The following is a 17,965-nucleotide window of genomic DNA, read 5'->3' on the forward strand; positions in this document are numbered from 1 at the left end:
GATCTGAAATCGGAATGAAAATGTGTGACTTTCATTCTAACCGTTTGATTGGAAAGAATCCTATTTCGATTTCGATTCCAGGATAGAATGAAAATGACTCAATCTATATAGAACTCAATTCCTATTCTCTTTTATGGATTCAAATTTTCATTCTAAATCCGATTCTTGTCACGAACCAAACACTTCGAAAGATTTGACCATTCCGATTCTGATTCCAAACCATCTCGATTCCCATTTTCATTTCGGTTACGAATCAAACACCCCCTCAAATTTTATACTTCTAGTGCTTGATTAAAGTACATGATTGATGGTTATGACAAGGAAAGGGGGAAAAATCCTTCAAAAAACTATAAGAACATCATCTTTGAATTTTTTTTTTTTTTTGGGATGGTTTCTATTTATTTTTTCAGAATTTTTTTAAAAAAAATATTTTACATGATTTTTGAAAATAAAAATATATTTATAGCATCAACATATTATCATGCGGACATCACTAGTCAGACCAATTTAATCGACCAATCCGCCCGATAAACAGGCCAGGGCACCGGGCCGCTTTCAATGTGTTAATGACACAAATAGCTGGAACAAGCGGAAGAAATAGTTCAGCAGAAAATGAGCACAAAGGACAATAGCCTGTACCATCAATACATTGGACGATAACAACAGCTTTAACCAAACCCATCACCTCCGGTCATTAGCATAGGGAACTACAAAACAAGCATAAGTCCATGAAGGAAGTTGAGAGGCACATGCGTTGAATCAAAATTTGCCTCGGCCGACAGTGGTGTATATCAATACTATCATAATGCACCAATACCAAATTGGTACATGATATGGAGAACATACCGATACTCAGTATATTAAACCGGTCTTCACATTGGATGTATCGATATTATAGTACAGAATCTGATATCGAGATGACAAATTTTGCAATAAATCGTTGAGTGAAATACAGAGCACCTGATGGTACCTTGTTAGGATCAATGTAAATGCAGATTAGAGGGCACCAGCTATCATCCCATCATGCTAAAGCTCACCTCTTGACTTGCCTCAGAATTCACCAGACCTGATCATCACCACTAAATGAAATATTCAGTTACAAACTCTTACCATCAAGAGCACAAATTATGTTAGTGGAATAACGGAATGGAGTGGTAATTTGTCTGCTAAGCTGTGACACTTCATAATATATGATCTAATACCGGTCTTACATGACGAGCAGGTTCGTTCGTCAAAAATACATCAAACATCAAAGTGTGCAACACGATTATCTTGTTCCAGCGAAGAAAAATGCATGTAATAACCGTACATAAGCCGTACATGAGTTGCATGTCCCTTAATTTCTTTGATTGATCCTCTCTGACAGGTTATTGCCAATCCTCATCGAGGCTAACTCAATGTAACCAAAGAACTGTGCCAACAAGAATGAACAAGGAGACAAGCTCTATGAACATGTCTCCCATCTCAATTATGCATCAGGATTGCTGGAATAGCAATACTCCCAACAGCAGATGCATCCGTGAGGAATTTTGCTGCGTTAATCCATCTGAAAAGGAAAAAATTTAACAAATTAAAACAAAATGGATTTTGATGCACTAAAATCAAAAGGGCACAAAACATTTGGTTGGCCTATGCTGGGACCAGATGGCAAAGCAAATAATGCAGGAATTTAAAGGTGGATGCAAATCTATAATATGAGGACAATGTCAAGACTATCAGTCATGACATAGCATCTATGATTGTAGGCGATATCATGAAGCTTTTAAACATAAAAACACATCGAGGATTATACCATTCATATCTGCAATTTTTTTTCTTCTCTCTCTCTCTCACACACACACACACGCTTTCTTTCTTTTTTTTTTTTTTTGCAAAGTTATACACATGAATACACCATGATTTGGGTCCTTAAAAGACTTAAATTTCCAAAGAGCTGATGCTGGGTAGCTAAAAATTCTAAATGATTTACATGTGACCAAGGTAACATGGTTAGATGCCTCGAAAAAAGAGCATCTCAGTGCATGAGGCTCCTGGTATAGCGAAACCTGGGACCAGTCAGACGTACAAAGCCTTACCTCAGTGTCAAGAGGCTATTTTCGTACTTTTAATGCATAACACAGGTTACAATGTAGCAACCTTATTATTTGGCCAAGGCTCACCCTTGTTAGATGCCTTCACCCTCTTGCGAATGCTGGCAAATTGATGCAATGTAGCAAATAAAGGAACATTTTTTGCCACAACTACCTCCACGCTATGCCCAGAGACTATATAAATAATGGAATGCATTTTCTTGAATACTTGTGTGCCATTCGATGCTTCAGTATGATATCATTAAGATAGGTGCATACAGGTTTCAAATTCTTACAAGAAAAATAGCATGTAAACAACATTTTGTCAGAAAAAACATGTTTGGTAGGTTCAGTGGCTCCACCAATGAAATAGACAACTAGCCTCATACCGAAGAGCAGGTTTCCACATAGAGCCTTTTTCTAGTATCAGTCCGCAGGCAAACATTCACATATCTTATTCTTCAACTAAAAAACTGGAGCCAATATGAGACAAGTGGTAATGACAGAATATATACCTCCAACAAAGAGTGCCAGAAACTTCAAAATATCCACACGAAATAAGCTTCAACAATGTGGTATATACTTATAGCAAAAGAATGTCAAACTAAGACAAACATTTCACGCCCACTAGGATGCAATGAAAAATTATAGCTCTTCGATGGATGCAGAAGAATTTCTATGACATGTCGCCGCGCCACCTCCATATTAAGGTTGCTGTAATAAGCTTAGATGAAACGAATGCTTAGGAGACCACAACACGAAACCTAGCCAACCAATTAACTCACCACCAGGCATGAATTATTTCCCCACATTTGACGCTACATACAAATTAAGCCTTCCTGTCCTTATATCGAGATTTCAACACTCACATAAGCATGTCACTGTTCAAGATAACCCCAATCTGATAGTGGGGGTATAGAAACAACCTCCAGTGCAAATACCTGACTTCAGAAAATGCAAACTTTAAATTATACTAGCTGCAAAGCTCAATGCTAAGAACTGAGGGGAAAACTATGGTGAGATTTGGAGAGGGAGGTGGTGTAGACTTATTGGATCTCAATGTTTTGCAGTTTGACTATTGAAATCAATGATTTTCATCAAACACAATAAAGCTTGATACACCTAGGAAAGTACACAATGAGGCCAACTTACGGATTTGGTCAGCTCCATCAATCAATCAGGATATACATGATGCAGAAACTATTTCGATCTAAAGATGAAATGGCTAGCAAGAGAGTGAAAAGAATTGAATAGGGATGCAGTGGAAGCGTATTGTTGTCAAGTGATAAAAAGGTAAAATAAAATGTCTGTCGAACAAAAGAAACACCAACCGTAACATAAAATTAGCCACGCACATGCCTTTTCTGCGGCATGACATCTATTTATTCGTGCAAAACTTGTCCATGGGGAACTTAATCTATATCCTTTAAATGAAACCTTGAGATGGACCGCGACATGCAAAACATGAAATCTAATTAGATAAACCAAATCAAAGAAAAATCCTACAGATTCTAAGCCCAATGGACTCGCTAATCCAAAACTTCTCACAAACCCTAGAAACAAGACTCATCGATTCCGAGACGAGGAACATGATTTCTGATTCTTTTTCTTCGATTACTGCTCGAATAATATTAAATTTTTTTAAGAGAAAAAAGGGAAGAAATCGGTCACCTTCGACGGTCATCGGCATTTCCTTGCCGCAACTCGGGAGCAAAGCAAGGGGGAGGAGAACGGCCATCCTATTTTTCTTTTTCTTTCTTTAATTAAGTGATGATCGATGTTCCGGCGGAGCATTTAAGAGAGCGTGTTCCGACGGAGAACAGGTAAGCAGACACGATCTACACCAGACGCATGTCAAGGTACACAGCGTGAACAGCAACGAGTGTTTCTACGTTGCACCGGAGAAACGGGTTCCGCATGCTTGGATTATATGCGGTGATATTTAATTATCAACCTATCATAAAGTATGTATCACCCTGGAGCTTGGACTTTCTTATGGATGGAATCTGATCAAGAATATGTTAAAGATTATGAAACATTCAAGATAATGCTACGGCATTCTAGAATTGTAAGGAGCATCAATTAAGATCTTAAGAAATATAAATAAAATAAAATAAGAAAACTCACATACAAGCAACAACGTAACCCACTCTATTTGGCATTGAGGAGAGGCCTTAATTGGTTGAGGAGTGCACCTTATACAAGCAGCATCTATCAAATATAAAATTAAAAAAAAAAAAAGAAAACTCACATACAAGCACGAACCGCTCTATTTGGCAAGGAGGAGAGGCTGCAATTGGTTGAAGAGTGCAGTCTAGGTTCACTCTTCAGCCAATTTAGAAGCATGTCCTACACAAATTCTACTGCTCACAGAGCCGGCTGGATCGGTTGGTCTCACTATACTTGAATGACGTGTCAGTCATCCTGTTCACTTCCTATGATGCACTGTCAAAGAAACAAATTGATGTCAAAATTCTGTTCCTTCCCTCCTTGTCTCAATGGTTTATTTTGTCAAAGTAAATTTCTTCTTGTGTATCAGGTGTTCGGGCTTGAGCTGAACATTACCTCGACAAATAGTGAAAACAAACATTCCAGCCACCACCATGACCTGGATCAAAACTAGTAATTAATAGGAGCTGAGATACATTAACATTCATTTCAGAGCTTAGGAGTGCAGACCAGCCTGTCTTCCATGGAGTTGTTTTAACTTTATGAGTTCTCTTCTTCGCTTCCGGGCTTGGGCTGCTGCAGCTGCAATCAATAACTGCTCATTAGGGTGAGAACAAGCTCCTCCAGATTTTTCAAGTGAAGTTCCATCATCATGATCTGTCACAGGCCCACCTTTCACATCTGATGAAGAAAGTAAAGTCCTACAATGAGAAGACATGTGCCCTAGTTTATATGGACAATGCCTTAACATCTGATGCTCTGTTGGAACTGTTGCTAGTAATCTCTGGTTGTTTGTAGCACCATTTTCCTCCTCCTGTGTGACAATTGTATGCGGCAAAGAAAGATCTGTTTCCTTACTGTTATGCATCATTGCTTTCTCTTCATAGTCCAGTGCGCCGTACGATTGTCCTAAATCATGCCATATAGCGACAGGATCTTCATGTCTTTCTTTTGGTGAATGAGGATGTTGAGAACGGGATCCGGGTATCTCATGTGAAGAAGGATAAAACCAAGCACAGGGAGGCAAATAGAGATGTGGCCTTGCTCCACTGAATACACTAGCACCATCATGCTCATGGCATGGTCTAGTGATTGTAGAAATGAGCCAGGGAGGCCAAACGTATGGCACCATAGGCAGTTTGCCATATATCATTGGTGGGAGATTGGTTGATGAAGATGCTGATATCTCCACCTGCATGGACGTCGCCTCTGCACTTGTCCCAAACTCGCAATTCATTGCCTTAGAAATCTGCAGAGGATAAAATGCTTTCAGGAACGTATACCATAGCACTAGATTAAAAAAAAATATTCGATGCATGCATCTTTTGCCAGACTCTGTATGTTTAGTAAGACCAAACCTGTTCCTTTAGTTGGTTGTTAGTGTCCTTCAGGGAAAGGTATTCTTTCATGACCAACTCTTTTTCCTGTTCCCGTTGCACATATTAAACAAATTTATTAAATGATTGGATCACTTAAGTTCAAAGTATAGGTGGGAACTCATATAATGCATAAAATTCCTTTTTCAGCATAACAGAACCACCTTTCAACCTTTGGAACACGCAAGCAGAAGTGGCAGCCCAACTTTAGAAAAACGGTAGTAGTGATATAATGGGTAATTATTTTCAAGGACATATACCAGTTAATTATTGCTTTGTCCAAAATCAAGAAATAACATTACTCTGCAAAATCATGAGAGAATTATGAATACCATCTTCATATTCTTATTTTTCAATGACAAATCAGCAACCTTTTTGGTCAACTCCTCGCGAATGATCTGATAAGACATAGGAAAAAAAACTTGAGAAACATAATAAGGCATGTCATCGATGATAAGCACAAACGTCAAGTTTAACTCGCTACGAGTTAACCAGATTAAGCCAAAAGAAGTACACAGTGGAGAAAAATGGAAACGCTTTATCAATTCTGTTTACCTGTCGCCTACGAATTGTCTGCCTAGCTGACTCTCTATTGGCTAGGATCCTGCGCATTCTCTTTGCTTCCTTCTCAGCCTTCGAAAAACTAACACATTTAAGTATGAATAAACGAGATATGCTCATGAGATTGAAACCGTCATTACCTCGGCCAAATTTTGCTTCACTCTACTAGAGAATGGAGTGCGACTAGTGGAGCAGGTGATGTCTGCTTTTGGCAATTCAGAAATCTCCTGCCCACTTTTTTTTTCTTCCATTGCATCCTTGACAGCTTCACCATCTTCTTGATAATCATCAACCAATTGTTCATGCTACAGGGAACCACACAAATGAAATCTCCACAGTGGCATGTTAAGGAGATTAATTTATATAAGCCAGGACAGCACAAAATTTTACCTGTAAAGAGACAAAAGAAAATAGATGCTAAAATTTGCTCATCATTTGCATGTTTCTTGTTAATGTCAAGGCTTTGACAATTGAAGCCTAGAACCAAGACATTACTGGTAAAATAATGCTTAGAAAGATAGGTAGTTCCTAAATTCTCTTCCTCCAGTTTGCTGAATCATCATTACATAATATGATTTATTTCCTAGATATCAGTAAGCACAGACATCTTACTCCTACTAATGCTGGACCGCAAGAAGATCCACTGTGAGAAGTATAAGATGGAATTCGGCAACAAGAATAGAATTGCAACTATCGGCCACAGTCATGCAAGAATATATCCATAAGCATGTGAGCTCGCTCGTTAGGCAGAAGAAGAATAAAAGCTAATAAAATGAAATAAATATTGACACAGATCCTCTTGAAGCCTAGAACCAAGACATTACTGGTAAAATAATGCTTAGAAAGATAGGTAGTTCCTAAATTCTCTTCCTCCAGTTTGCTGAATCATCATTACATAATATGATTTATTTCCTAGATATCGGTAAGCACAGACATCTTACTCCTACTAATGCTGGACCGCAAGAAGATCCACTGTGAGAAGCATAAGATGGAATTCGGCAACAAGAATAGAATTGCAACTATCGGCCACAGTCATGCAAGAATATATCCATAAGCATGTGAGCTCGCTCGTTAGGCAGAAGAAGAATAAAAGCTAATAAAATGAAATAAATATTGACACAGATCCTCTGTAGTGCATGCAATGCACCGCATGCTGCAGTGCATCGCACTGACCGTCCATCATGCAATGGACGACCAGCAAACAGCGGGCACAGGCATGCAGCGCACGCTGTTTGCTAACTGTCCATCATGTGATGGACGGCCGGTGCAATACACTATAGAAGATCTGCACTCGATAAATATAAGCCAGTAACTGGAGTTTCATAGAATCCCATAATATTGGCTGCTATTTGAGAGTAACTGCATTAAAATGCAAGAATAAACACTCCAATCTCATTCGCCATTGGCACCACCATGTTCATCCACATGAGACCATCTCTTATTTAACCCTGTTAATTCTGTCCTAATGATTATTTCTTTGCAAAGGCATATAAATTGAATGTGATGAAAAAAGAGAAGGAGATATTTATTTTTATTTTTTTTCTTACTATCAAGAGTGCGTACAAGGACCTATAAATACAGATATGTAGACCCAAATATAGATAGAGAATAACAAGAATATGTCAGAGAAAAATCAAGAATATGCTAAGGAATAAATCTCTGGATCTTTAATTGGATAGTTTTCCAATTAAGTTCAATCCTTCCAATACTCCCCCTCAAGATGAGGCAAAGATATCTCGAAGCCCCATCTTGTCAATCAATTCAGAAAAAGATAATGAGCTAAGCCCTTTGGTTAGAATGTCTGCCACCTGATCAGAAGACTGAATATAGGTAATGCAGATCTGGCCCTGATTAATCTTTTCCTTGATAAAATGACGGTCAATCTCGATGTGTTTGGTACGATCATGCTGTATCGGATTGCTTACAATCTCAATTGCTGCTTTGTTGTCACAATACAACCGAAGAGAAAATTTGTTTAGAAGTTGTAATTCCTGAAGCAACTTCTGAAGCCAAAGAAGTTCACATATGCCTAGAGCCATTGCTCTATATTCAGCTTCTGCTGATGATCTAGCCACCACTGACTGTTTTTTACTTCTCCAGGTAACTAAATTACCCCTTACATATGTACAATACCCAGAAGTAGATCGCCTATCATCCAATGACCTAGTCCAATCTGCATCAGTGAATCCCTCTACCTGGAAGGTGTTGTGTTGTGAGAACAACAAACCACGATCAGGACATCTTTTCAGGTAGCGTAATACTCTGAAAGCTCTCTTCATGTGTGATTCTCGTGAATCATGCATGTATTGACTGATGACACTGACAGCATAGGCTATATCTGATCTTGTATGTGAAAGATATATCAACCTTCCAACCAACCGCTGGTACCTTTCTCGATCAACAGGAGCTCCACCATCTGTCACTATTCGATGATTCTGATTTATTGAAGTAGTAGCAGGCTTACACCCCAACATCCCAGTCTCAGAAAGCAAATCTAGTACATACTTTCGTTGTGACAGAAAAATACCTTTGGATGATCGTCCAACTTCTATGCCCAAAAAATATCTTAGTGGACCCAGATCTTTTACCTCAAATGCTTGCTTTAATTTTTCTTTGAGTTGTTTAATCTCATGATGGTCATCTCTTGTTATTACAATATCATCAATATAAACCAAGAGTATAGTTTTATTTCCCTTGAGATGCCTATAAAATAGAGTATCATCTGCATTACTCTGTTTATATCCCATTCCTTTTACAGTCCGACTGAATCGATCAAACCATGTTCGAGGAGACTATTTAAGGCCATAAAGTGAGCGCTTTAGTTTACAGACTTTTTCAATAGTTGCTCTGGTCTCAAATCTTGGTGGTATTTGCATGTATACTTTCTCCTGAAGATCTCCATGAAAAAATGCATTCTTCACATCTAACTGATGGAATTTCCAGCCAAAATTAGCAGCACATGATATCAATGTTCGAACAGAGTTCATCTTGACCACTGGAGCAAAGGTTTCATCATAGTCTACTCCATATATTTGAGTGTAGCCCTTTGCTACTAGTCGAGCTTTGTATCTTTCCATCTTGCCTTCTGGAGTCTGCTTTATAGTGTACACCCACTTACACCCTACAGGATGCTTACCAGCTGGTAGAGTGATCAGATCCCACATCTGATTTTTGGATAAAGCAGTCATCTCTTCTAATATTGCTTCCTTCCACTTAGGTTCTGCCATAGCCTTTTGCCAGGTACTAAAAATACACACAGAGTCTAATGTAGCTACAAAGCTTTGATAAGTTGGAGACACATTCTTATATGAAACATAGTTAGCGATATCATAACAGTAACGAGCAAGAGGAACAATTGAGCGAGTACCCTTCCATTTTGCAATAGGAATATTAAGATTAGAAATGGAAGGAGTAGTAGAAATATTGTTACCATTAGGAGACTCTGGAGAAAAAGCTTCAAGCGGTGGAGACACTTGGGTAGTTGGTGGTGAATGCACACTGGACTCTTCTTCTTTCTCAATACTAGGCTCCCTCTGAACATCATTACTATGATACTCCTCCTGGGCATCAGAATTTTTTGGTGTGTATAGAAAGTCACCCGAAAGAAGTAATTCTGGTGTCTTATTATCAGATAGACGACTTTCATAATAAGCTTCAGTTTCTCGAAAAATAACATCCATAGTAACAAGCATTCGCCGCTCAGACGGATAATAGCACTTGTATCCCTTTTGAGTAGCAGGATAACCGACAAAGATACATTTTAATGCTCGTGGATCTAGTTTTCTTACTGAAGGTCTATGATCGCGAGCAAAACAAACATCCAAAGACCCTATGAGTGACTACATAATCAGTAGACCCTTTCAAACATTGTATGGGGGACTTAAACCCGAGTGTTCTTAGAGGCATACGATTGATCAAGTAAGCCACGGTCAAGACAGCCTCACCCCACAAAAATTTAGAAACTTGCATAGTAAAAAGTAAGGATCGGGCTACTTCCAATAAGTGTCGATTTTTTCTTTTGGCAACTCCATTCTGAGCAGGAGTATCAACACAAGTGGTTTGATGAATAATTTCGTGAGTGTGAAGATATGCACGGAACTCCTGATTAATATATTCTGTGCCATTGTCAGAATGTAAAATTTTAATTTTGACACCAAACTGAGTACCTACAAGTTTATGAAACTCTTTAAAGTAGTTTAAAACTTCCGTCTTTTCCTTCTATAAATAGACCCAAGTCACTCGACTAAAACAATCAATGAAGGTAACAAACCACCTATGGCCCATGAGAGTATTAGTACTACATGATCCCCATACATCAGAGTGAATTAAAACAAAAGGTTTAGAACTTCTAATTTCAGATATAGAAAATACTGCTATGGTGTGTTTAGCCAACTCACAATGATCACAAACTAACAAATTTTTATTGCATTTAGTTGATAAAGACGGAAATAAGCGACTAAGAATAGAAAAAAGAATGTGACCCAGCCTACGATGATGTAACATAAGTTCTGAAGTGGCACCTTCAACAGATAATGCATACCCCGTCAAAGAAGAGTTCATATTTTTCTCATCAGTTGATAGATAATAGAGTCTATTGTGCAGTCTACCACCCCCAAGTATCTTCTCCATTTTCAGCTCCTGAAATAGACAATGAGAAGGCCAAAAAGTGACAGAGCAATTCAAATCTCTAGTAACAGAGCTGATAGAGAGTAAATTTGTAGGAAAGGATGGAACATGCAATACTGATAATAATTTTAAATTAGGAGTACAGTCAATGGATCCTTTTCCTGAGACAGGGGTAAAGGATCCATCAGCTATTCGGACCTTGTCATGTCCTGAACATGGTGAATAGGAAATAAAACTATTAGATGCCCCTGTCATGTGACTGGATGCTCCTGAGTCTATTACCTAGGAGTTGGATATTCCGCAAGTAAGTGCATGTGATAATTTATATGGAGTACCTGAGTGTGCAGAAAGAGAGGAGTCAAGATATCCGTCCTGGTGGCTAGACTGTTCCAGAGTAGGTGTGATGTTAGAAGATGATTCATACTTTTTCATCATTCATCGGAAGGTTTGATACTCCTCTGCAGATAAGCTGTGTACAGCACTCTCGGTCTCTTCAGAAAGATTGGCTTGGGCAGGTCCACGAACATGATTCTGTCCTCCAGTTCTTCCACCACCACGACGACCACCACGGCTCCGACTACCATGCCCAGGCTAATTTGGGCGGCCATGGAGATCCCAGCAAAATGCCTTAGTGTGCCCAGACTTTTTACAATGAAAATATACCTTCTCACCTACCTGCTGTGGCTGTACAGTAAGAGCTGATCTTACAGAACTATTGGAGTCAGCAGTCACTCGTCGCCATGTCTCCTCGCTTAAAACAGTAGAGAAGACTTGACCTAAACTAGATAAAATATCTCTGGCGAGAAGCTGAACTCTGACAGATTCATATTCCGGATTCAGACCATATAGAAAGTTCTGAACCCGTTCTCCTTCTAAATATTTCTGAAATCCATCAACATCGATGGAGCATTGTGGAACAAAAGTTCTATAATGATCAACTTCAGACCAAAGACGTTTCAACTCGGTGGCATATTCAGTGATAGATAAATCTCCCTGACGAAGCTGACGTAATTGAGAATGGATCTCAAATGCTTGAGCAGAATTCTGCTTTTGTGAGAACATTTGGGCTACCGTCTCCCAGACTGCCTGTGCAGTTTTCAGTAGTTGAACACTTTTGACCACATTCGGTGTCATGGTATTTAGAAGAAATGCCAGAACAGCAGAGTTCTCCATTCTCCATTGAGCCATATCCTGCTCATTATTAGTAGGTTTCCTCTTTGTGCCGGTAAGATATCCCTCCAAACCTCACCCTTGTACAAGTAGACGAGTGCTCCTCTCCCATGGTAAATATGTTGCTGGGCCATCAAGTTTTACAGCCACTTGAAGAGCATTCAGCGATCCACTATCTCTTGACGAACCCCCTGATCGAGTGGCAACTGTAATAAGCCGATCCAGTAGACCTTCAAGATCTTGCATAGTAATTGGATTGGCCATACAAACAAAATACGAACGATAATCTCACTGACACACTATCAATGAATCACCAAACACACGAATCACCGGAGACACACTATCAATGAATCACCAAACACACGAATCACCGGACATACCGTAACTGCAGGCTTCTTAAGTATCTAGCCATAAAAGTTTTCCCTTTTTTTGTTTTTGTTTTGTTTTTTTTTATTTTTTTTATTTTTTTTGCCTTTTTATTTTATTTTTTTTAAATAAAATAAATAAAAGGTTAAAAGAAGGAACTGTGATTTTATTTGTTACCGATTATATATCCCATGAAGCACGGGATTGTCGAGGGTGATGCCGTCGTCGGTGATGCCGTCGGCAAGGAAGGCGGTGGCTGGTGTCGGGGACTTGGCCGTGAAGAGGTTTTGGTGGAGGCGTTGGAGGGATTTCGGGGCTGTAGTGGCGAGCTGCAGATGGACTCGGCGGAAGCGGAGGCTTCGGAGGAATTTCGGCCGGGAAGAAAGGGGGCTGCAGTGACTGGGAAGAAGGGGGTTGCGGATGGACTCGACGGAGGGCAGCTCGTGGAAGGATCGGACGGCGGCGATGGTCTGATCGAGCATCGGGAGCGGGATGCCGTGGTTGGTGATCTGGAAGAAACCCCAGTCGTGGGAGGCGGTGCAGATGAGATCGACGGGTCGATGGTGGGGATGATGGGCTCGACGGAGGCGGTCGGAGAGGAAGGGAGCTGCGATGGCTGCGGTGGCTGCGGCGGCAGCGGTTCGCTGTGAATCAGGAGGAAGAAGGAGCGGTGGCGGCCGTAGAGGCGGTATCAGTAGTGGAGGGAAGAGAAAGGGTTTTAAGAAGGGGAAGAAAAAATGGAAGAGAAGGGTTTTAAGAAGGGGAAGAAAAAAATGGATCAGAACCTGAGTGCTCTGATACCATGATGAAAAAAGAAAAGGAGATATTTGTTTTTATTTTTTTTTCTTACTATCAAAAGTGCGTACAAGGACCTATAAATACAGATATGTAGATCCAAATATAGATAGGGAATAACAAGAATATGCCAGAGAATAATCAAGAATATGCTAAGAAATAAATTCCTGGACCTTTAATTGGATAGTTTTTCAATTAAGTTCAATCCTTCCAATAGGATGCTTATTTTGCTTCCGCTCTTCCCCAATCCTTCCATCTTTGTGCATGCGTGCTGGCAATCTACATGTCCAGGTGTTAACAAATGAGGAACCAAATAATAATAATAATAAACAACTACGTTCCTATCTGGTGGAAGAAAGGTCCAGACTAACTGAACAATCATTTATAATGTTCCCCGAGGAGGGAAAATCCTTTACACTGATAGCTGGAATTGGACAAGATCCAGAGCAGTTTGTAATTAACGAAAGATACTAAAATCATATAGGAGAGGAATAAAGTAATTAGGTAAATAACAGAGCTATATGACATCCAACCAAGTCCATGTCTTCTAACTTTAACAACTTGATTCTGATGTTTGCATCGGTATAAGTAGTTTATCTCTTTTATTATTATTTTTTAAAACAAACAGATAGTTCTATCATTCTATGTTGCTTGCGTTACCTTATATTTTCAGAAGACTGTTCTGATTTTGCCCCTCCAAAGGATGATTCTAGTTTGCTTATGGGGGAAAAAAAAAAAAAGAAACTCAGCGCCTATTCCAGTATTACACTTAAACTTGAGTTGAAAAGGCAACAAAACCAAGAACCTACGAGGTAAAAGGAATTACTTATGAACACAAATGAGTATAAAGATCTCATTTTTATCGCAACGTCTCCCACGAAAATAGATCAAAATCACTTTCAGACAATTCCTTTCTGCGTCCATATTTTCTTTTTTTTTTAAAGGAAATTCCATCAACACTTGAATAAATAACTTATATTGCTTCCATGCAATAGGAAATTTTTCCAATTAAATAAGAACATACGTTTCTCATTCCCTCAAAGGAAGCATTTCTATGAAATACAAGCATCAGAAATCAACATCAGAGCAATGGAATCGATGAAGGAATGAAAAAAAACAAAACAAAACAAAAAAAGAGTTCAAAATCGAGCGACAAATTACCTTCAATCCCCAACCCTTCCCTTCTCTGATGCTCTCCTCTCGAGACGTAGAAGGGGAGCCGTGGTCCTCAATCCTCTTATTCTCCTGCTCTTGTTGAATGGCCATCTCGGCCAAAGCCTGCGCCGCGTCGAGCTCCTTCTCCACAATCGGATCCAGTCCCCATTGCTCGCGCGGCAAAGAAGAACCAGAAGTCGAAGAAGAGCCCCCTCGATCAGAGCTAGGGCTCCGTCTCGCCCCTCCGAAGCTCCCCAAAGCTCTCCTCCTCGCCTCCTCCATGGCATTCGCTACTCCCAACTCGAAGCGGAGCGGCGCTCCTTATCGTCGGGTCCACCCGCTTTGCCACGTAGGCAAAGCCTGGGAGCGGTCTTCGTGTATCGGACAGAACACGTGGCGTCATACAAAGATATGGCATTGTTGGCTCCTGTCCCTGCTATTCGTGGGTTAAAGACCGTCTGACACGTGGACGCGCTCAATTGGATTGGACCGACTTGAGCGTGGGTAGGGTGACGTGGCTAAGAAGACGAGTCAAGAACTGTTTGCGCCAATGCGGTGCACCGTAACAGTTGGCAGCTACCGACGGTGGACACCGAGAGCAGAGTAAGAACGCAACCGCCTTACCTTTGTGATTTTTATCAAAACATTATTTCTATAACGGCCGTTATAACGCCCTCTGCCTGCTCGTGATTGGATTCCCTGAGGCGCCCATTAGAAGCACGACGCTCTGAGCCGGCAGGAGATTTTTTGACACCAGCCCCGGGGCTCGGTGTACTGGCCCTAGCAGCTCCTAGAATGAGTTGTTTGTCGTGGAACGTTCCGAGACCACCACGTGTTTAACGGGTGCGATTTACCATGAGTCCCGAGCCAGCGTACCTGATATCGTTGTGGTGATCCCCACCCTTTGTCCGTCCACGCGGTGGATGGTTTGCATGGTGGCCACGAGATGAAATCCTAGGTGACACGTGGTGGCCCTACGCTCATCTAGCACCCAGATGCCATCTGACAAGATCGACATCCAATTTTAGCTGTTGATACAATAGCAGTGACGAATCTAATAATACATTTGGAAGAAGACCATATGTGATGATATCTCAGCAAAACTGAGCAAGGCCTGACTTTAGATTTTATTTTCTTAATCGGGACCAGAGTTCCCACCTAGTCTTTGCAATCTGATTCGACATAATAATGATCAAAAATAATGGGAAGATCATTATATATATTATACCTATAAATTTAAGCAATAATCCTTATATTGTCGTGCTGATAGTAATATGCAATTATTGGATGAAGATAAGATATCTTGTCCAAATGCAAATTAGATGTCACGACAAGTGTCTTATCCTGAACTCAATATCCATCAAAAATTATTTATTTTGCTTCCCGAGATGGAACGGTGGGCGGTGTCCGGGTACAGATAGATTATAAGATTCATTATGTTAGTTGGAGATTCTCTCGTCTTTGTCCTATCTCTGTCAGGGTCAGGCCACTTGGTGGCGCATGGAGTCCATAAATCTGCTACATCCGGAGACGTTTGATAGCTCATGCGCCGTTGCCTCAGCATGGCTGCTGGTCCGCACCACCAGGATAAACAAATAAAAATGCTTCAAATGTTGGAGTACATCATCGGGATGGATCTTAATTTAATAATAATCCACAGTACTGTCTTATTTTTTAAAAAATAATTTTATTTTTTTATTTTAAGAAATAGTTTTAACATTGAGGTGCATACCTAAATTAGTTAAACTATGTAGCCAAGATACATGGTGAAGCATCCAAACCCTTCATTTGATAATTGATGAGGTGCCAGGACAGTCAATGCTGGACATAATTTTCATACGCGCAAACCAGAAGTCTTGCCGGACAATCAAGCAAATACTGGACCTGGACCACATGGAATCGGGTCAGAAGGTCAATCTTTCCAAATCTGTTGCCAATTTATCCACAGGAGTCCCAGAAGCGAATGCTTTGGAATATTCCATTCTTGTAGCAGCCACCGCTTCGGATCCTGCTCCTTGGGTAAAGCGGTTTGAAATGAAGAGAGAAGAGAATAGGGACCCTCGCTCTGTCTGAAAAATCCAATGATCTGTATAATTAATTCACCGTAGCCTATAATATCTAAAATATATATATATAAATATATATATTTAAAACATATTACTGACGCAACAAGTTATTATATTTTTTATTTAAAAAATAATTACACTTGTTTTTGTGCACATTTATATTTTTGAGTAAGTTTTTACTATTAAATTTTGATCTAAATATAATTTATTATCTCAAAACTATTAATACATTAAAAAAATATATAATTTTAATATTCCTAACCCATCCATCACATAGTTTATTTAAACTCTTCAACTTTTGACGGATATACAAGATAGGAGTTCCTAAATCCCATAATTTTTTTATGTATAAGTAGTTTAAAGACGTTAGATCATGCCTAACAATTCGAATCATCAATACAAAATTTTTATTATCTGATTTAAATTTGAATTTATATGAATGGAAATACATCAAAATATTACCAAGTCTAACTACATGTCCTGTTACTCAACCTTCAATTACTTATTATTTAAAATAATTATCCATATAATTCCGGCCATCCAATGCACTAAATTTAGGCCTCTCTCGTCTGACTACTGAACACTTTTTACCTTGCTCTGCATCGGTGGAAATAACTCTCTCTCGAAGATTCCAACCCTTTTCCCACATAAGAAAAACAAAAGATATCATTTTCTCCAAATTACGTAGCCCACTCTCCATTCAAGAGGCAAGGCGACTCAAAGTTGCAGGGGTCATTCACTCACCCATCAGGCCTTCCAAAATTGTATATGTACTTATTTGAAAACTCGCAGTGAATAGCACTTTCGTTGTCAAGTCTTGTGAAAAATTCCTTAGCCATGGTGGCATGCAATCTGAAAGGCAACCATACCAAGAAGACTAAGATGTCCATGTAGCTTGCAAAAAATAGGCCGTACCTTCTCATTTACAATATTGTAATCTTTGTCAGGGGATGATTGAAGATTGTACTCATGCTTTTCTTATGTACTCTTCCGCTAAGGACCGTTAGAATTTCATTAACACTCATTATGGTCTCCAACTTTCCTTGGCTAACTTGTTGGATTTGTTCAACCATACGAGGCCTTCTTTGATTGATCAACAATATAAAGAATTTCTTACTTATGTTGTTTGGTGTTGCGGAAGATTTGCGGTTGTATATAGATATGGAGCATATTTGGAGACTATCAGAATGTTCTTACAAAACAAATTTCAATCGGAATTAGTTCTGATGAGGATCTTCCGACGATCAAATCAGAAATCTGATGCAATGAAGGAGAAAAAGAGAAAATCACAAGAGGGCACAAACATGGTGGGCACACGTACGCGTATCTTTGGATCTCCTCTTTATCTTTATTTATAGAAAGATTGATGATGTGATGGATCATACAGAGCATACCATTTGGCAAGTGAACCTTTAGCCGGTGCACAGCTGGCAAGGAAAGTGATGTGACACGGATTTAATAGACGCGTGGGTGGCAAGTGAAATGACGATAATATGTCTTGATTTGACATATTTGGACAAGAATTATAATTAATCCTTAGGCTTATTATGTTATCCGATGTTCGATCCCTCCTATGACACCAAAGTATGGAGGCCAACAGAGGTCCTTACTA

At 39.6% G+C, this 17,965-nt stretch overlaps 1 protein-coding gene across 12 annotated transcripts; it reads right to left on the reverse strand.

Annotated features, from left to right (window-relative positions):
* Positions 1–1,158: 1,158 nt before the first annotated feature.
* Positions 1,159–14,596, reverse strand: LOC105052102 (uncharacterized). 12 transcript variants are annotated; one of them, XM_073243406.1, is made up of 11 exons: positions 14,294–14,596; positions 6,316–6,480; positions 6,170–6,247; positions 5,947–6,012; positions 5,597–5,662; positions 4,911–5,487; positions 4,749–4,833; positions 4,635–4,677; positions 4,201–4,514; positions 3,741–4,075; positions 1,159–1,546 (listed from the first exon to the last, which is right to left on the reverse strand). In XM_073243406.1, the coding sequence occupies exons 1-9, from the start codon at positions 14,567–14,569 to the stop codon at positions 4,485–4,487; spliced, it is 1,386 nt and encodes a 461-aa protein (XP_073099507.1). In that variant the 5' UTR covers positions 14,570–14,596; the 3' UTR covers positions 1,159–1,546; positions 3,741–4,075; positions 4,201–4,484. The 12 variants fall into 12 exon arrangements, with proteins under 12 accessions (XP_073099507.1, XP_073099508.1, XP_073099511.1 ...); XM_073243407.1 differs by having other exon boundaries at positions 4,749–4,820; positions 14,294–14,595; XM_073243410.1 differs by adding an exon at positions 13,306–13,411 and having other exon boundaries at positions 4,749–5,487; positions 14,294–14,434.
* Positions 14,597–17,965: the final 3,369 nt, after the last annotated feature.

Source organism: Elaeis guineensis, chromosome 9 (genome assembly GCF_000442705.2).
Source record: "Elaeis guineensis isolate ETL-2024a chromosome 9, EG11, whole genome shotgun sequence".
In the NCBI taxonomy this organism is placed as follows: Eukaryota; Viridiplantae; Streptophyta; class Magnoliopsida; order Arecales; family Arecaceae; genus Elaeis; species Elaeis guineensis.

Coding starts and splice junctions, on each gene's coding strand:
- LOC105052102 (XM_073243404.1), bottom strand. CDS start 14,569: ATGGAGGAGGCGAGGAGGAGAGCTTTGGGGAGCTTCGGAGGGGCGAGA. Junction 6,481..14,293: donor GGAAGGGTTGGGGATTGAAG/GTAATTTGTCGC, acceptor GGTTCCCTGTAG/CATGAACAATTGGTTGATGA. Junction 5,488..5,596: donor ACAACCAACTAAAGGAACAG/GTTTGGTCTTAC, acceptor TATCCTCTGCAG/ATTTCTAAGGCAATGAATTG.